A 20,314-nucleotide genomic window follows, 5' to 3' on the forward strand; every position below is an offset into this window, starting at 1 on the left:
TCCCCACATGGCAGGCACAGAAGGGGAACTGGCGTGGGTGGGGGCTCCAGCACCCAACTGGCATCATCTCCTTCACCAAGAAAGCCAGTGAAATAAAATAACAGTGAATGTTTTATTGAACATTGTTTTAATACCATATCAAAACACCTCGACTAATGAAGGAAGCTCCCCCCAAGCTCTGAACTCTTTTTTCCCCCTGTTTTTTTTTAATATATAAATACAGAAAGGTTTCCCGCAGGGGCACGGCCACCGGCAGGGGAGGTCTCACCAACGAAAACGCGCCCGCCGCGCCAGGAGGGGACGGGGATGGGCGAGGGGGTCACTGCCATGAAATGACAACATCTTGGCACCTCCAGCAAAGCCACCCCTGTGACTAGGGGTGGCTGGGAGCATCCGGGGGGCCACTGGGGCCTTCCCCATACCCTCCTCAAAAGGGTCCAACTCAAAGCCGATGGAAAAGAAAGAGGGGAGGCAGTTTTGGCAAGAGGAGCCCGGCGAGGGGGCACAGGAGGGGCGGCGGGGATGCTGCAGCTCTCCAGTCTCTGAGTGGTTATAGCTGAGTTAAAGAGTGACCAGTCTGTAAACATCACCGGGGCAGGGAAGCTCAAATTGAAGAACACGCCAGTCAACACAAAGCTTCAGTTGTGGTTTGTTGTTTGGTTTTTTTTTGTCCATTTTCTCTTTTTTTCTTCTTTTTTTTTTCCTTTTTTCCTTTTTTTTTTCTCATTGTAAACACTTGAAAGACGGACCCCTGCAACTCAGCAGGGGGGAGCAGTGGCCCCGCTCCCGGCATGGGGCAGAGTCCCCATCTCAACGCTGCCGGGCCCAGGGTGGAGATCTCCAAAAGGGAGATAGGAGAGAGGAGGAATTTCCCGTTTAGTCAGTGCAAAAAAACCGAGCAGAGCCCCCGGGCGAGTCCGGGTGGGAGGTGGGGGGGTTGCCGGTGAGAAATGCGGCGTGCTCCGTTTGGCCGGCTGTCCCCCGGCAGCTTTCCCCTTTCGGTTCGGGGACAAAAGCCAAACATCATGGCAGGGTTTCGCCGAGGGCGTCCCCGGGGCCTCCCTGGCAGGCAGAGCTCTCCTGGTGACCAGCGGCTGTGGAGGGGAGAGCAGGTCGCTCCGCTTTTCTCACACTGTCGTCTCCTGGATGTTTCTTTTTGTTTAAGTCTTTTAAATTAAAATAAAAAAACAAAACAAAACAAAAAGCAGAAAAACAACAGAACAAATAAAAATAATAAAATAAAATAAAAACTGCGCCGTTGTCCCAAGTGGATTCAAGTTTCTGGGTTTTATTTTTGTCTTCTCGAGGAATTTAAAGTCAGCCCAAAACTCCAGGCGGGGCAGGGGGGGCGGGGAGAGGAGGTACAGCAGGTATAGCAAGGTGCCCTGCAAAGGCAGAGAGAGACCGTCCCGGGTGAGGAGCAGGAGCCCTGGCTGTCACGTCCCACCCTATCCCACCCTGTCCTCCACCTCCAGCCCTGGATTTAAACCCAGCATGGGAATGTCCCTTCTGAGCAGCCCACCACAGGCTCACCTTAGAGAGAAGTCAGCAAGCACGCTCGGCGGGTCAATCAGAAGGATGCTCTGGGCAAGATCTGTTCACTTCAAACCATGAGTCTATACAGCTGTAAGAGGAGAGCATGTTACCACCATGCTGCTGTCCCTGCCTGTCCCCTTGCCACCCGCCTGTCTGTCCCCTCATGGTACCTTTTGTGATAAATGCAGAGGCAGGGCAGCCTGGCTATCGTGTCCCCCTGCAGCAGCTCCTCCAGGCAGATCACGCACTCGCCGGCGTCCTTGGTCAGCACGTCATCTGGGAGGGGAGGACAGGGCAGCAGTGAGACAGGGACCATTAGAGCACTCCCCTCCCTGGGATGGAGTAGAGCCCAGGGTCACTGCTGTGGGGGCAGCCAGGATGGAGTGGAATGGCAACAGTGCTGGAAAACACTGGCAGGAGGCTCCTGTGGAGGCACAGGGGGAACATGGGTCTGGGGCATCTGGAGTGAACACAACCCTTACCCCTGGCTTCCAAAAATCACCAACCAGTAGGGCGTCAGCATCACTCCCACACTAGTGGTCAGCAGAGAGGTGGGAGATGCCGGAGCTGGAGCTTGCAGCCCAGTGCTCAAGGCCAGCAAGGAGGGGAGGAAGGCAATGACTCTTTGGGGGGCAGCCCAGGAGGACATGCGCCAGCAGGGCTCCCTCTGGCACCAAGGAGAGGGGAGGGGGCCCCCTCAGGGTAGGGGGCTGTGTTACAAAGGAGCCTGAAAGCAAATGGAGCAGGCTTGAGCCATGACAGGGAAGCAGAGAGGAGCAGCACCATCCTGCCAGAGCACAGCCCTCTTGGGAAGCCCAGCCAAGCCGCCTGCCCGCAGTAAACGTCTCTTCAGCCACCCGGAGCCATCTCAGGGTGGCAGGACGCCGCACACCCACACAGCCTGGCCCTTACCGTTGTAGGAGAGGCGAGGTTTGCTCAGACACATGATAAAGTGCATTTCCATCTCGTCAGAAGCCACAGATTTGGAGCAAATGGGGCACTTGAAACCTGGAAGGAGAGCAGAGAGAGGAGCCCTTAGTGAGGGCAAGAGTCATCCACCCTGCATCCAGGGGAATCTCTGGGGCCATGGCGGGGCACAGCAGCGGGCAGCCCCTCACCTGCTGCCTGCATGGTGACCCTCACCCCACACAGCACCCACTGGGCACCCGCTCATCCTGTGCCGGCCACCAGCAGCCGCCAGCGTGGGGGACAGCCACTGAAGAGGGGACAGCCGACGAGCTGGTGCGCTGGCCGTCCCTGTGCCCGCCGCGCAGAGGGCACGGACAGCGTGCCAAGGCAGTGCACACGTGGCCATCAGCTGCTGCCAGGCCTTAAAGGGCGAGCAGCAGCCTGGAGCATGCAGCTCCGAGCCACTGGCAGTGCATGGGCACGTCTCTGTGCCTGGACAGTGCTGTCCCTGCTGCCAGAGCTCAGCACAACATGGCTGAGCCAGAAAAGCTGCAAGGAAGTTTTTTCCTAAGGCTGCAGCACAGGACTGGCAGATTGAAGCCTCAAACACAAATGGCTGCTTTGTCAAGCTTTTCACAGGAGTGAAGTGGGTGCTCACCCCTCCGATGCCAGCCTGCTTCCCCAGAAGCAGGGGGACACTGCAGGCTGATAAGCCAGCTTGACCTTGACCCTGCCTGGTGATTTGGGTTCTTGGATGAAGCTGAATGGGATGCCCAGATCTGCTCTGTGACCTTGCTTTTGCGGTGGTGCCACGGTGTCACACCAGTGTCATCACCTGCTCGAGCCACCACAAGGTGGATGCAGACCACCACAGCATTGCCCCCAACCCCACTGAGTGAGGCTGCCCCAAATGCAGGTTGTAAGCCCCAAACTCACAAGGAGCAGAAACCCAGGCAGCCCTGTAGGTCACCCATCTGGGACTCCCTGCCCTTCCACTGCAGCCAGCTCAAGGCCACAAGGTTTGTCACTGCCCAGCAGAGCAGCGCAGCTCGAGCTGAACACGCGCGTGCCACCACCACGGGTTTGCACCAGAATATCCAGCAATTCCCTGCCTGCAGAGAGGGAGAGGGTAATTTAAGGATCTGCCTTCTAAAAGCAGATCAGGTTTGACTGCAGTGCCGCTTAAGAGCTTTCTTCATATATATGCAAAGGCTGCTCAGGAACGAAAAGAAAAAGAATGTACACAAATTATCTAAGGATGAATCAGGTTCTTGTTTGCCACCATGTGGATGTGGACAGGGCATTTTTTTTTTTTTTTTGCTTCTTGTGAGAGACAAAGTACAGGGTGGCTTTAAGGAGAGGCAGCTCAGACCTCTGCTGTGCAAACAGCCCCTGTAACTTCTCAACACTCCAGTGCTCATTAGCAGCAGTGATAAACACAGTTCACTTCCCAGGTCCTTGGATCCTGCCCCTCCAGAGTGTTGTTATTTCCCAGGAGGGTGCAGCAAGGATGAGCACTATGGATGGTATGTGATTGGCTCTAAAAGGATCCGCTAAAAGAAGGAGCCCTCAAGCCCAGTGGTCCTCCAGTGGGGTGTCCTGCTGGCCTGCAACACTGCAACCTTGGGAACAGATCCCTGTCCAGCCTGGCTGAGCCACAGGGTGTCTGCTCTGAGTCCGGCCCCAGCTGCACCAAGCCCCCGGCGATAGGGCAGTGCCACAGCCAGGGCCCTGTGGGCAGCAGCACCGATCTGCCTTCTCCTCTCCAGCCTAATTTTACTCCTGACCGATTTATACCTTGTGGCAGCCGTGCCCATTAGCTGAAGTTGCTGGCTTTTTCCTCCTCTCAAGTGTTTACCCGCCCGGTGTATTTATAGCGTGGATAGCTCAGATGGCCTCCCAGGCTGCCTGCTGGGAGACCCAACCGGCCTCCCCTTGCCAGACACCCTCACGGTGCCCCGCTCCCCTGGCAGCCCGCCTGGCCCTGTCCCTGCCTGAACTGCTCCCGCCTGGCATGGATGGGCTGCCAGCACCACAGGCACCGGTCCCTGCCGGGGAGCTCTGGGCACTGCTTCCAGCAGCAAGTCTCTGGAACGGCTGTGAAGGGCTCCCTTTGGAAAAGGCATTTTGTCTGTAACCTCTGTGTTAGGGCATGGCATTTGTAGAGGTTCAGTACTGTTCCCTGTGCTGTGTGTGGGCAGACCTCGTTTCCTCTGTACCCCCCTTTTCTGTGCCAATGTGTTATTTTAAACAGCTGTCCCAGATCTGCCAAGCTCCGGCAGCACCCGAAGGGATCCTATGAGACGTGCAACCAATGTAAAGGGAAAAGGCCCCAGATGAAACTGCCTGGTCTGTGGCTGCCAGGGCATGGCTGCCAGCAAAGCAGCAGGGCCAGGCAATGAGCAGGGTCCTCTGCAAGCTCCAGCGAGCGGCTGTTGCTGTTTCTCCAGGCCTGTTTGCTAGCTGGAATAGCTTTAGCACAGTTAAAAATAGCTGGCATGAACACTCCTCATGCTCCTCACTGCTCCCTGGGCAGCTGGCTGGGGCACCGGGACTACTGACACCGCCACAGCCCCGTGGCAAGGACGTGGGGACATTGGGCAGACAGAGGGGCCCAGGCTCAAGCCCCAGCACGTAGGTGGCATCCTCCAGCCAGACAGGTCTGGGGGCTGAGCCAAGTGCAGAAACACACACACACTTTTCTGGCTCTGCATTTCACAAGATGGAGGGGGTAAAGAAAGGAAAGATGAATATGCAGTTCACAAATTCCCAAGTTTGAGCAGGAGCGAGGAGATGGTGTGGAAAGGTCCCCAGGGCGGGGGGCTGCCCTGCACCCCAGCTGTCGGCATAAATACTTGACATTGCAAAAGCAACTGCCTGTGTTTCCCTTCGTGGCAGGCACAGAGCCCACCACCAGTGGGAAAGGGGAGGCAGAGGTGAACTCCCCACCCCTCCTCCTGGTGACCTTTGGGTGAAGGTGATAAGCAGAGAACCAGTGAGGCCAGGGGACAGCCAGCACCAAACAGCAGCAGGCACCAAGCCCAGTGCCTTGGAACATCCCTTCACAGTTCTGGCAGGAGCCTGTCCTGAGGATGAAAGAGCTGCTCTCCACATGGCCAGCCCCCTCCAGGCCATGGTATTTTCCACATTCCCCGAAATCCCCTTTAATTTATCCTGCCTAAGCTGCCAGCCAGAGCAACGCAGGAGATTACATTTTGACAGCTGCTCATGGAAAATTCAGCTCCCTCCCTCCTCCTCAAGCCCTTTACATCCTCCTCCCACATGCCTTGAAAAAAAAAGAGAGGAAGAGCCCAGCTATTCCTCCTTGCCTGGGCCTCCCACACCCATGGGGAGGCCCAGGGGTTGCTCCAGGGAAAGGCCATGGACATTTCCTCCCTCCCAAGGCATCTGGTGCAGCTGGCGATGCTCCTGCCCACAGTACATTAAACCTGAAGCTGGCACTGTCACCTCATGCAGAAATGTGTGGGCAGGTACCAGCTCCCAACAACAGTAAGTGAAGAAGAGGAGGGTGCTGCAGGAAGGGGGCTGGCCTGGAAAAGCAAGTTCAAGTCGAGACCTGGACTCTTGTACCTTGCAGGAGACTTTGAGAAAGCCAAGGGCTTTCCAGGGCTGTGAGACATAGGCTGGCAGGAGATCTAATCTCTCCAATGGCTTGGTCTAGAAACCAGGAGCAAGTGGCGCTGGTGCTCTCAGGAGGCTACTACCCTCTGAGTATTTTTAGGAAGGTTACATGGTTAATTTTAGAGAGTTGGGCACAGTAGAGCTGGGAATCTCTGAAAATCTCCACCCAGTCCTATGAATGCTGAAAAAGCCTGGTGGTTAACCCTCAGAGTGCCAAAAGTACTGTCACAGAACTGCAAGGAATTTAGTGATGGTGGCAGGATTGAGACACCTTTCCAACCCATTTCTAAGTATCGCAAACAGAGCTGATTCTGGAGCTGGGAGAGGAAATTCCCATCACTTGTGTCTACTGAGCAGTACAACAGGGTCAACCACGCCATGTCCTGAGAGTAGCAGTGGCTGCTCCCAGCAGGGGAGTGAGACCATGTCCACAGGAGCTGCAAGCCTGTCCCAGCTCCCAGGGAAAGGCATGTGTCATGGCCACCTTCACCTGCCAAACCCTCCTCCTGCTGGCTATGCCTCCAGGCAGATTGCTTACAGGCCATGGTGCCATCAGGAGTAGCCCTGGCACTAGGACAGCATGGCTCTGTTACTGGCAGGTGGCTGATAGATGGAGAGCAGCAGCTTTTCCACTGCACAGCACCTCCAGCAGTGGGAGGAAGACACCAGTGGGGATGATGTGCCCTGAAGGCAGGAGGAAGCAGCAGCCCAGAAACAACAGCCCACACAGCATTCACCAACTGGATCCCTGATTGCCCAGTCTCCCACTACTGCCATGGGATAAACCAGGAGCCCTGTGAATGGGAGCAGCAACGCAAACTCCCCAAAATGTGCCTGACCCAGGAGCGATTCCTCCTCTGGTGCCCAGCCACCCCACAGGACACCTGGAGAACCAGGGAGCTTGGGTAAGCTCCAGTCTGCCTGATGACCATGGAAGATTTGGAAACCTCAGCTGCACAGCCCATCTCCATGTCTCTAGAGAGCATCCTGGGCTCTCAGCCAAGGGGGCTGGCTTATATCAGGTGAGGATGCATTCAAACATGAGATAAAACAAGAGAATATTTGGTCCAAGCATGTAGTCCTGGTGCCTCCTCCTTGCTGAGTAAACCATGAGCATTCCACCTTTCCACCATGCCTTTCCTAACACTGCCAGCTGAACGAGCACCATGTGGAAGCTGGAATACATGGATCATCTTGGAAAACCCTAGACTAATGATTGAAGAGGAGGGAAAGATTGAAGGACCAGTTGGTCAGTCCGAAGCATGTGGAGTTAGGTGAGGCAAAGGGATTCCGAGTCCTCCCCTTCCCTTACCCTTCGAGGGCTCCAGCACAGCCCCAGGAGGAAGAAGGGATCAGGGAGGAGTTATTCTCAGTGCCAGCCAAGTGAAGGAAACCTGAAGAGCCAAGATATTCAGACCCAGCATCTCCTAGAAAATAAGTTCCCTGTGGGTTTAAAGCAGACTCCTTTTTTTAAAGTGACGGTCACAGAGCAGCACATTGGAGATGGCACATGGATGCAGAGAGCACCTCTCTGTCCCTGGTGTGCAGCACTGAGCACCAAGCTGTCCCTGGTGTGCAGCACTGGGGCACAGCAGGACTCAAGGCACTGGGTGAATTCCACCATGGGCTATTGTGCAGCATAAGGGCTGACACAAGCAGGGACACGTAGGCAGGAAGGAGTAAAGCACTTAAGCTGCCTCATTTGCCAGCTTTGAAAAAGGGAGCGTCCTTCCTCCTCATTCAAGGCTGCAGAGAGGCTGGACAGCATAAAGGATGGGTCCAGGGTGGAAATAAGATACCACACCTTCCTGAGGGTGGAAGGGAGGCAGGGCTGGGGGATGCCAGTGAACCAGCCCCAGATGATCAGCCAAGCAGGGGATGTGGCTTGGAAAGAAACTCAACCATTTGACACATCTCTGGATGGCAGTGCTTGGAAAGAAACTCAGCCATTTCTGCTGTCTTGGCAGAGGGATGGTCTTGCTCCATATCCCCATCCCACCCCACCATTTCCTTGCTGATTGAGTCAGCTCAGCTTGCTGAGAAGGGAGAAATGTTTGTAATATGAAAGCAGCACCCCAAAAAGAAGCTACCTCTGTGCAAGGCCAGGTTTTCCAAGGTCTAAGAAAAGCTGTCCCTGGTGTGCAGTAGCTCCTGGCAAAGGCCACCCGTGGCAGCTGTCTGCTGTCAGGTCAGCTACACACCTGCCAAGGGTGGCAGGGATGTGCCATGGAACACAAAGCTGGCCAAGGGCAGCACAATCATAATGCTCAAGGCATTGTGTTTTGGAGACAACTCTGTGCACTCCCACCTGATTAAAGCCACAAAGAAGAGATGTAACAGCAAGGACAAGGCATTAGTTCTTCAGGTGGGATGTAGGGAACCCACTGGGGTCAGAGAGATGCAGGACACAGAGCAGAGGGGCTGGGTGACACCACATTACAGAAGCCCAGTGCTAGCTTGCTGCAAGCCAGGAGGCAGAGGTATTTTTTTTTAGCCAGTTGGGTTCTTATGGAGGTGGCGGGGGAGGATGGGAAGAAGGAGAACAGATTGCAATTCTGGAGCTGAGGAAAGCTGGAGAGTTGGAAAGGAGCAGGAGACATGGGAGAGGGAACCCCACAGGAACATTTGCTCCAGAGCACCCAAAGCTATTCATTCTCAGCAGATGGACACAACAAAGCCTTACAAAACACCTCCAGCACAGCCCTCAGACACTGAGAAGCAAGGGGGCAAAGAGGCCTGTTTATATGGTCACAGGATGTCCAGATACCAAGTACCCTTCTTGCCTGACATTGTTTGAATATTGACCCTTTCATGGTTGCAATTGCAATTTTTGAACAGAAGTACCTATGCTAAAGACAGAGATCATCTCCCTCATATAGCTCAGGCTATACTGCAGGATCAGTTCCTCCAGATCTGGATGAAAAAGGCAACTTCTCAGGGTCACCCTGTCTTCTGGCAAGTCCTAGTTTACTGCAGAAACACTCCCCCAGCTGCTGGGAACAGGTTTCATAAGTATGTGTAGCCCAAAGCTAATTTTAGCATCCCAGAGAAGAGCAAAGTTAAGCAGAGGGGTCCTGGGTGATAGCCCAGCGAAGGCATTAACACCTCCAACTCCTGTTGGGCTGCAGGGCTCAGATTTACCAAGCTACAACCTATCCAGGCTTCCTGCTAGTCACAAAACAGGTCTGCGGCCATGTCATGGCTCAGGAGAACTGCAGGGATGCTCTGGTGCTGCCTCCACGCCTCTCAAGGGATGCTCAGGTGCTCAAATTCATTGCCCAGAGCGGACAACGATCCTGCAGGCACACCTGGGAATTTCCAAAGGGTTTGCCTGAATGCCTCACTTTTTCCTCCCACGTATTTCTCATAGGAAGGAGGAGGCCCAGCCAAAGCCCTGCTGTGGGCAGCAATCATTTGCAAGATGCACAGAGCCAGCAGGGTGACGAGGGGGTCCCAGGTGCTGAAATGAAGGAGCACTCTGGCAGCACACTGGGATGCAGCGATTTGGAAATCAGTGCAGGAAGGGACAGAATTTGGCACTTTGGCTTGGCAAGGACTGGGAGGGAGCAGCGAGGCAATGTCACGTGGGGACTGGTGGGGTGAGTCATTTCTGACTAAGACATCCGTTGGGGAGGCACCCACGGAGTCCCCACTGCCAGGCTCCAGCACTGAGGAGCTGCCAGAGGAATTCCCACTTTTGGAAAGGTTGAAACACCAAAGCCTGACCTGAGCCACTCCCAAACCCAGCTGGATCTGACGCCATGGGGTGATATGCTTCTTGACCCCTGGGTTTTTCCAAAACAGAAAACTTGTGCTTTGATGTTGCCGAGCCTCCATCATGCTTCATCTTCAGGTAATCTCTGGAGAGGATGATGGGACACTCCAGAGGCACATGATTACATGCCCTGACTTTGTGATGCTGGGAGTATGGCCAAGCACTGATGGCACCCACACACCCCTTCCTGCCAGGGAGTGATCCCAAACAACTCCTGGGACACCTCCTCCCCAGGCATCCCACAGCAGCACTGCATAAAGAGCACAGTGGAGGGTGTCTTTGTGCCTGGGCCATGGTGGCAGGATCACTGAGGCAACTGTTTTTCATCAGTGCAACATCCCCAACCCATGGGATGCGTGGAAAGGATGACACGTTGCTTTTTGGGGGAGAGAAAGGGCAATTTTTATGTAGTGGGCAGCAAACAGAGCATAAAAGGCACACAGAGCTGCACCCACCCCCAAGCAGTGCATGGCTAGGGAACACTCAAGACCCGTTCACAGCGGTTATTTCGGCAGAAAGACAAAAAAAATTGAAATTTTTCCACCACTGGGGAAAAAAAAAAATCTTAGTGAAGAGCATGCTGCAGAGCAAGTCCTGACCTCACCTGCCCCTCACGTGGTAGGAAGGGCTGCAAAGCACAGAGCATCTCCCTGCTCTCAGGAGATACTGTGATTGCTGAGGGATACCCAGTGAATGCCCCAGCCTACCAGGACAGTGGGAAGGAGAAAAAGCAGGTGCAGAAGGGGAGGGATTTTCCACATCACCAAGCTGCCCAGACAGGCAGCATGAGCACTCCTTTGACAGCCAAAGGCCAGGGACTGGGGAGGAAGATCTATGTTGAGGATGGGGATACACCACTCCAGAGCTTCCCGGCTGCCTTTGCAGCATGGAGGTGGCTGGCAGACAGAGCCAGCTCTCTGCAGCCCTCCAAACACAAAGCACAGCATCTCTGAGGAATGAGCCCCTCCGAGTGGCAGGGTCTGCCCACGCTGGATCCTGCTAGAGGAGGCAGGAGGGGCTACACTGTGTCACAGGCAGGAACAACCCTGCCCAGGTGCTCTACCTTTTCTGTCCTTTTCCTTCAATATGTGCCAACCTCCAACAAGAAAAGGGCTCCTTCTGAGGAAGGAGACAGTGGGGCTGCAGATGACAAAAATTCCAGCTGTGGGATTTGAAGTTCTCTCTTCCCCCTCACAAAAGGCAACACAAGAGGAGCAAAGTGTAACCCCACTTCCCAAGCTGGGCAGGGTCTTGTGAAGCAGAATCTTCCTGTGAAACATTCATGCAGGACTAGGTGCAGGGTGCCACCTGTTCTGTACCTGTCTACAGGGAGCAAAAAGAAATCAAAGGCATCTAAAAACCTCCTCAGAAGGGTTAGATCCAGGCAAATAGCAGACCTCAAGGCCTGTGAAATCGGGTACAATAAATAAGCAAATGGACATTAGTTTCAAAGCAGTAAGATCTGACTGTGGACGAGCTGAAATGCCAAGGCAGCCAAGGCAGGGTGCTCAGCCTCAGCCCATCCAACTTACCAGAGGTTTGGCTCCAAAACTGATCTCAGCCCAGACTGACTCGACCTCCCTGCAGACAATAACTTAGGCCATCTGCCTAGAGCTAATCTAACCGCCTTTTCCCCGGCTACAGATGTCCAGGCCTTGGATGAATGGATTGAAAGGTGGATCTAATTCCCCTGCAGCGCTTCTGATGAAGTGCAGCTCCATCACCTTGTAGGAAGAGCTCCCAAATGAATTACTGCAATTACCCCAGCTGCAGGAGAAACTGCAGGTTTTCCCCTCACTGGTGACAAAGGCTTCTCCAAAAAACAATCCCCCAAACACCCACCACCCCAAGCTGTAATGCAACCACCCAGGATGTGAAGAGCAGAGGCCGTGGAACCACTCTCAAATCACTGAGCTGTGATGAGAGAAACTCAGAGCCATGGTGAAAGCCAGGGGGAGAAGGAAGAGACCTGTCTTTCGAGGCAGCAACAGGCAAAGAGACACAGAGGACATGGAAATGCTAGTGGCCTCATCCTGGAAGGAAATAAAATGCTGGGCAGGGACATGGGACAGGGTCAGCATCACTGAATTCTCCTGCCTGACTTCTACTTTCCCCCTCTTGTGTTGCAGGCAGCTGGCCTCTAAAAATACCCACTGTTGTCACGCTGTCCTGCCTGCTTGGGCCAGGAAACTGCTCTGAGCAGCTTTCAGTTCCATTCTTCATCTGCACTGCTGTGCTTCCCTCACCAGGATCTGTCCCAGCCCCTCTTCTGTGCTTGGCAGGTGACAGTCTCTCTGGATCTATGGCCATAACTTGACATAAACTCAATTAACCAAGGGTGCTAACTGGGAATATACAATCCTAAGAAATTTCTGTTAGGGTTGCTAAAACTAGCAAAAAGGTAAATATTTCTACAGCATCTCTCTGCCTCTCTACAAAGTGCCACAAGACTGTTCCAAGGCTCACAGTCTAATTTCATGCCACTGGGAACCCCACAGCTACATGAGTGTGCATGAGCACAGGGAGTCACAAATTTCCCATGACACCAGCAGGGTCAACCTGGTGCTGATGCTGGCCAGCTCTGGTCTATAGGGAAGGAGGGGAGAGAAGGGTCAGCTTCACCTCAGAGGTGCAGTACAGCCTCTCCAATGGTGAGGTACCATCCCCACTGGCAAAACACAGCCTGGATGGAACACCCCCCGCTCCCCAGGTCTGAGTGATGCATCTGCTTGAGTTCAGCTGGTGGCACATGGCACAAACCCTGCAGTGTGGAGGCACAGGGACCAAAGCAGGGAGCACCAATGTATCAAGCCCCCTGCCAGCAGGACAGAAATCAGCCATGAAGATCTGCCTGCTGCTTCTCTGGCCTTTCCTTCCATCTTCCTCAAATCCCAGATTCTATGGACCTGCAGTGGGCTGGAAAGTTAAACCATGACAAGAGAGAAGCAGACCCTGTCCCCCACCACAGGCACTCCCCACTCCTGCCTGCAGCCCAGCAGGGCAGGAAACCTGCCAGCAGCTGGGCTCTGCCCACGGGAAACGCTGTGCAGCAGCATGAGAAGAGGCCCCAGGCAGCAGAGCTTCCTGAAGCTGCACCTCCAGCAGCCTCCCATCAAAAAGCACTAAGCAAAAGCATTCAGCCACACAGCACCCCTGGGGGGTACTCAAGCCCCAAGTGGGTTCACCCACATTTGAAACCTGCCTGGTGGAACTGGTGCAAGGAAGACATTTAACACCAAGCTTTAACTAGTCTTGCTCTATCTGAAATTAAAAAATTGGTGTCCCTACAGGGGGAGGCTTGTTGTACCCTGATGTACAGCCAGGCCAAAGCAGGTGGGCAAAGTGCTCTGCATCAGGGCCTGCTGCTTTACAGCATCACTTGGCTGCCCATGCACATCATTCCCAAGCCCTTGTGATTTCAGTTTTCAAGGGAACCAGGAGAAAGCCAGGTCACATTTACTCAAAACCAAGTACTCAGCACATCTGGGGTTTTGGTGTACCAGCAGCAGATGCCACAAAATACACCTCGTGGTTGCCCACCATCTGCTTGGGGCACCACAAGACTGGTGCCTGCAAAGGGAATTTATCTGAAGAGCCCTTTGCTGCCTGTCTGAGTCTGATCTGTCACGAGATATTACATTGGAGGGGGGAAAAAAAAAGCTTTCTTTTTCTCCTCCTCCAAAGTGGGCTTTTCTCCCTCCCTGCGCTTCTCTTGAAATTAATTTTCAGCATTTAGCAGCATTTTCCCATGACTCTGCGCGGCTGCCTTGGCCAGGTGCCAGCCTGATACTGCTCCTCCACCAAAGATGTCTGTATCTGATTGATCCTCCGGCCAGTGAACAAGAGAGAGAGGAGAGAGAAGCCTTAATAGCACATTAATAAATAAGGGAAGCCTTTACGGTTATTCCAGTCACCGGCACAAACATCTCAGCAAAACAAACCAGCATGGGATAAACTTACGTCACAGGCTGGGAAGACAATCCTGGCTGGGAAGTGGGTCAGCCCAGGAGCACGAGAGCATCATCCTCAGCATCTCTAGAAGATACATGTGTGGAAGAGGAAGAGGGCACCCAGCTACCCTATGCTGATTTATGCACAGGTTTATAGAGCAGAGAGCCCAGTTAATGTGCACAGGAGTTAGTGCCTCGTTCCTGAGGGAAGCAGCTGGGATTTCAGAGGGCACTGGGGAGGCAAGGCAGTGCAGAGACAGCCTGCACTCGCTCTCGCTGCGGAGCCTGAAGATAACTGCCGCCACCGCCGGCTTCGCATGCACAACGCCAACGTTGACGCACTTCAACTTCATCTCCAGCTCGAGTGTGCATTAAAGCTCCCTCTGAGTCTCCCATCTTCAGGTGTTCAGCACTTTGCTCTTCCGAGGTAGCCTCTCCCTCTTGCCCCATCCCAGGTGGACGGTGTCCAGCTGGCTCAGAGAAGGCAAAAGCACAAAAGCATCCTCTCCAGACCTGGAGAGCCCAACAGCTGAACACCACCAGTGTGGGCAGTCATCAGGACTGTTTCCACACCCACTTCCCAAATGATCCACAGGTCTGGCACTGATGCAGGTGCTTGACCCAGCTGTCAGACAGTAACCAGCACCAAACCCACAAAAAGATGGTTTGAGGACAGTCATCTTTGGAAATTTCCACTAGCAAAAATAGATTCAGAATGGCAAGTTCGTGCAGACCTTGGGGTGCCCTTCCCCTAGCCTAGCTCCTGGAAACAGGGAGGGAAGCACATATGATGTCTGCATGTTGAAACATAGATTCACTTGGAAAGGAACACAAAGATCATCAAGTCCAGCTCCTGGCCCTGAACAGGACAACCCCAAGAATCCCACCATGTGCCTGAGAACCTTATCCAAACACTTTCTGAACTCTGTCAGATTTGGCACTGTGATCACTTGCCTGGGGAACCTTCCAGTGCCCTACCACACGTTGGGGGAAAAACCTTTTCCTAACACACTGTGTAAACCTCCCTTAGCACAGCTCCATTATGTTCCCTTGGATCCTGCCAGTGGTCACAGAGAGCAGAGATCAGTGCTGACCCTCCAGCGTCCCTCCTGTGGAAGCTGCAGCCTACAATGAGCTCTGCCCTCAGTCTCTTCTCCAGGCAGAATGAGCCAGGTGACCTCAGCTGCTCCACATATGGCTTCCCCTCTAGACCCTTCACTATCTTCAAGTCCCATCTCTGGATGCCCTCTCACAGCTTTATATCCTTATTGTATTGTGGTACCTAAATCTGCACACCAGACTTGAGATAAGGCCACAGCAGTGCAGAGCAGGATGATCACCTTCCTTGGCCAGCTGGCAGTGCTGTGCCTGATACACCATGGGACACGGTGGGCCCATTTTAGTTGCCAGAACACACTGGTGACAAGTTGGTGGCAGGACAGTCAGGGCTGAGAGCAGCTGACCAGCAAGCTACAATTCAGCCCTCTCATTCTAGTGTAGAGACTTCAATTGCAGGACTATCTGAAGAGCAAGGATTGCCAGGCACCAGTGAGAAAAGGCTCAGGACTCAAAGCTGTGGGAGCACAGCAAGGGTTCACCACAGACAGGCCTCTTCCCAGCTTGCAGAGACTGGGGCTGCCCAACACAGGAGTGCACACGCACCTCCAGATCACCTTCCAACAAACAACCGCTATTTCCCACCTCATTATTCTGGAGCCAGATTGAAGAGCACTTCCAGCCTTTTTTGCTCTCAAACTGTGCCTGGAGAAGGACTCAGCCCAGAACCCTGGCTGCCCTCTCTGCACTAAAATCCCTCCCATCTTCCTCAGGCTGGGCCCTCCTGCTCCAAGGAAAGTGCTGCTGAGAACACAGCAGCTCATTTGGCAAAGAAAGCCTCCTGACATTGGAGCTACCAACATTCAGGACAAACAGCTTGCTTTGTCAGTGCACAGAAAGCCTGTGACATTCCTGGTGGTACTGCACAGGAGGATAAGCTAGGCGTTTCCTTGGGCTAGCCAGCAGACAAGGAGATATGGATTTATTAGAGCTTCAAACACTCAAGGGCTTTGGGTGATGAGTGGGATTTCCAGATAAACTTTAAGCTACTTACAGCCTCTGCAAACTCCCTTAGATCCTCTGATGAATAACATGAGAGACACTGAGAGAACCACACAAAGCTGGAGACATGCAGCACTAAACCACATATCTCCCTTTTCTTCTCACTGTCTTTGGCTTTACTGAGAACTCCTGAATAGTCACAAACCTAGAGAGGCAGGGTCAAGTGCTACAGGCAAATTCCAAAGTTGTGCAAGATGTGTCTTTTCCACTCATAGATGTCAAGAAGTAGATCTCAGAAACCTTGGGCAGACAGGGAAATCCCAGAGCAGTATCAGGTGGTGCTAGAACAGTTACAATGCTTGTGTGTATGGCAGGCACGCCTTGGGAAAATCCCCATCAGGAAACAGGACTCACCCACAGAGGTGCTGTCCCCTCAAAGGAAGGGACAAGCTCCACCATAAATGTCAGGGCTCCTTGCCCACCCCATTTGGAAGATATATGTAGGCTTCACTGTTCACAAGAGCAGCAGCTCTCCTGCCCTTGTCCTGGGATGGGCTAGATGCCATCAGAATCTAACTGCTCCTCCCATTGAGGCATCCCAGCAGGCATAGTAGAGCCCAGAGGGATTCAGCAGTGGGCTCTTCTCACTGACCAGTCCCATGCACAGCACCTTAAGTGATGCTGCAGCATTCACTGGCTTTGGGGACCACTTTGCAACCTCCCTCTGTACAATCCTCAGCACAATCCTCCTCTCTTCCTCCCCAGGCACACCTAGCTCTTCTGCAGGCCTTCAGCTGCAGAGAGAGGAAGGAGTGACACCAGCCAGGGAAGAGAGCTCAGCTTTCCCCAGCTCACTCCTCAGGGTCCCTGCTGAGGGGCCTGATGAGCCATAAAGCAGCTGGAGAGGCACAGAAACTCTGCATGGCAGACATAGGAAGCAGCAAGGCGCCAAGACTATCTGTGTGCTCCCGTTATCACAGGCACGCTGCTGCAACAACAGCACCTTATCACTGCCCTCAAGTCAGAGCTCCTCACTGCCCCACTGAGGACCCCACAGAGCTCAGGTCGCACTTTGAGCTCCCAGCTCATCCCCCAAACCCAAGTGCTCCCCGAAAAATGTGAATGCAACCCACGTGAAGAGAACAGCCCTGTCCAGGTCTCCAGAAAGGGGCAAGGCAGGGCAAGAATCCACTCTCCAGCCCTGTTATCCACAGGGTTTGGGGGGCTCCTCTCCTCAGTAGTACAGCAGCTCAGGCAGATCCCAGAGATCCCATGCCTCATGCTGAGTGGGTTTGGTACATCGGCGGGTCCCCTCATCCCCACCCTCGAGTCATCCTTCAAAGGGAGCAGGGACAGTCACGCGCAGCAATGTCAAAGCTCCTCTCCATTTACCAGAGCACTGCTGCTTCAGCACTTTCCAGTGGCTAATGGAGTGGCTCAGCACCACGAGAGGAGCAGGTCGATGAGGAGGCAGGGGGGAAGACGCAAGTAGCTCCTGCCTGCCCTGCTGGAGGTTAACCAGCTGCAACGGGAGATTAACAGGAATTTCAGCAATCTTGCGGTGGCTTACTTCCCCCCTTCCCTGCAGTCTCCAAATCCTTCATTAACTTCTTACACTAAGAGAAGAAGAGTGCAAAAGTTAAATGAGCTCTGACAAGTTTTCAAAAGGGTTTTTAAGCATCCTCCACTCCTTTTGCTATTAATTAGCAAGGAAGAACCACCACCGGGAGAGGCTTTGGTACAGACTGAACAGCTCTCGCTGCTGCCCGCGCACGCTTCAGCTCAGCTCAAATGCTCTCAGAGGGCTCCAAAAGAGGCACCAGAGAAACCCAGTTCTTGCAGCACTTCCCACAGCTCACGCTGCAATCTTTCAAGGGCACTGTGTTTAACTTCGCAGCACTGCACTAACTCACTCCAGTGGCTGAAAAACAGCTTACTCCATTTTGCAGCTGGTTTATTTTTCTGAACAGGTTTTTGCCTCTCAGCATTGCAGTTTAAAATGTAACTGATACTCTCTGACCAACCACTGTAAGCTGCAGGGTGTTTCTGTAATGAGACCCTCCTCACTCCAGCACCAGGCACAGCAGAAGCCCCCCTGGCCCTCATTCCCACAGAGGCTTGTGGAATATCTGGAAGGATGCTGTGCCTTCTTCTCTCTCTACATTTAGAAACCAGAGCAGCAGCACAGTCTGTGCAAGGTCATGGAGCAAGAAAGTTTGCAGGAGCACTTGGTCTCTACTTTGGTGCCACATGCCAGCCCTCTCCATCTACCAGGGAGCATGGCAAGCGCCTGGCTTTTCCAGATCAATAGGAATCACACCTGGGGATGCAATGCAAGACACACAGCTTCCATCTAACAGAGAAGAGCAGCCCATGGAGACTGGGCAAAGGGAAAAAAAAATCCCAAGATTTTTTTTTGCCCAAGAAGTAGGAAAATGGGCCCCACGAGACTCTTCTTGCACTTTGTTCTTATCCACTGCTTCAGTATCAGGCCTTCCTGAAAATGAGGCATTGTCCCAAGGCATATTATGAAATTCCCAGACCACGTCACACAAGGAGAACACAGGATTTGCGAGGGGGACGGGTGGGAGAGAAATCCCAGACTATTCCAGGAAATACAAGGAGACATCCCTGAAATGACTTCCCCTCCAGCCAGGAGGGGAAGGGAGGACCTCCCACCTCGCTCCCTGTACCCAGCCAAAACTAGGTCAGTGACACAGCCCTGCTTGCAGGGAGAGCTCCTCTCCAGGCACCAGGACACATGGAAGAGTCCAGCCAGGAGGGTGAAGGGGGTAACCTTGCCCCTTCCCATAGCCTGACACGTTTCCTGTAAGAGAGCCCAGCTGGCTCCCCAGCCCTGTCAAAGAGGTAGGCAGTTCCTCCTCTGCTTCCTCCTAAACACCACAACCCTGCCAGCTGGCTTGAAGAAGAAATCCCACTTTGGCCTTTCCCTGGCCCTTTATCAGACAAAACAAAGGAAAAAAAAAATAAAATATCCCCACACCTTGCTTTCAAAGGCATTCTCTGCTTCCTTCCCAGTTTCTAAGGCTAGGAACTGCTACACCTGACTGACAGCCCTCACACACCTTCAGAAGGGACACAAAGTGCCCAGCCTGGTTGCAAAACCCAAGGTCTTGAGCTACAGCATCCTCAAGACCACTATCCCCCAGGTCAAGGGGGGATGAGGTGGGGGTGTCACATCCAGCACTTCATATCCTAGAGCAAAAACACCTCCCTTCTAAAAAGCCTCCTCCCTTCACAACCCCTTCCTCCCTTGACCTTGACACAGATGCCAGCTCCAGCATGCATCTACCCGTCTGTGCCGGGGAGGGGATGGGGATGAGGGTCCAAGAGGGGGTCAGCTCCCCCTTCCCGGCTGAACCGTGCCCACCGCCGCCCTCGAGCACCCACGGAGTGAGGGGAAGCCAAGGGAAGGCTTCGGGGAGCCGGCACTCACCGCTGTGCGAGCTGAACCACCGCGGTGCGATGTGAAGGGGCAGCGCGTCGGCCAGCGAGGCCCTGGCGCCCAGGTACAGCATCCCGTCTCTATGGTGACCGCCTCCCGTCTCCTGGAAACCGTTGCCATGGGCGTACGTGGAGTCGGAGCCCGGACCGCCGCCGCCGCCGCCCGGGGCCCGCTCGGCCTCCCCCGCCGCCCGTGCCGCCGCCGCGTACAGCCCGAAGGGGACGGCGCCGGCCGCCGCCGGGTCCATGCCCATCCCGGCCACCGAGCTGACGGAGCGGCTGCGCAGCCCCATCGCGCCGCCGCCGCCGCCCGCCCGGTAATGGCCGAAGGGGGGCGGCCCCCCCCCTCCTCCCGGCGGCGGCACGGCGCTGTCATCCGTCGACACCCCCGGGAAGGGGCCCCGCGAACGGGTCGCCGTGCTCTGCTTGCCCCCCATGTGGGCACCGCCGGGCCGGAGGGAGCCGAGCGACAGCCCCCCGCGGGGAACGGGGCCGCGCCGCCCCCGCTGGGAGGCGAGAGGGGGCGGAAGGAAGCGGGGGGGCGCGGGGAGCTACGGGCGAAAACCCATCCCCGCCCCAGGCATCCTCCCCCCGCCGGGCCCGCAGGGGCGAGGGCGCCCCGAGTCCGCCGCCGCCACCGCCGTCACCCCCGGCGGAGGCCGCCGAGGGCTCCGGGGCCGCGGAGCGGGGAGGGAGCGGCGGGGGAGGGGGGGGGTGGACGCCGGCAGGGTCGCTCCGCCCGCCTCGCTGGTGCCCGGGGCGCGGCCGGGAGCCGGGCGCGGATCAGCTGCGGCCCATGGGCGGCGGGGGCGGTGGGGGCGGCGCGCCCCGCTCCGCTGCGCTGCGCCGGGAACGGCCTCGCTGCGGCCGCCGCCTGGTGCTGGGCGCCGCGCCGGAGACAATAGCGGCCGGCAGCACGCATGCTCCCGCCCCCGGCCCCCCCGGCCCGCCGCCCTTAACCCCTGCACCGCCGCCGCCC

The 20,314-nt window shown here is 55.0% G+C and overlaps 1 protein-coding gene across 2 annotated transcripts; it reads right to left on the reverse strand.

Moving 5' to 3' along the window:
* Nucleotides 1-93: 93 nt before the first annotated feature.
* On the reverse strand, nt 94-19,923 carry ZNRF1 (zinc and ring finger 1). Of its 2 annotated transcripts, none has more exons than XM_050978794.1 (5): nt 19,328-19,923; nt 2,449-2,544; nt 1,707-1,812; nt 1,534-1,624; nt 94-1,166 (listed from the first exon to the last, which is right to left on the reverse strand). In XM_050978794.1, exons 1-4 carry the CDS (start codon nt 19,770-19,772, stop codon nt 1,567-1,569), a joined length of 705 nt encoding a protein of 234 aa, XP_050834751.1. In that variant the 5' UTR covers nt 19,773-19,923; the 3' UTR covers nt 94-1,166; nt 1,534-1,566. The 2 variants fall into 2 exon arrangements, with proteins under 2 accessions (XP_050834751.1, XP_050834752.1); XM_050978795.1 differs by lacking the exon at nt 94-1,166 and adding an exon at nt 1,183-1,385.
* Between the last annotated feature and the right edge of the window lie 391 nt (nt 19,924-20,314).

This window comes from Serinus canaria, chromosome 11 (genome assembly GCF_022539315.1).
Source record: "Serinus canaria isolate serCan28SL12 chromosome 11, serCan2020, whole genome shotgun sequence".
Lineage (NCBI taxonomy): Eukaryota > Metazoa > Chordata > Aves > Passeriformes > Fringillidae > Serinus > Serinus canaria.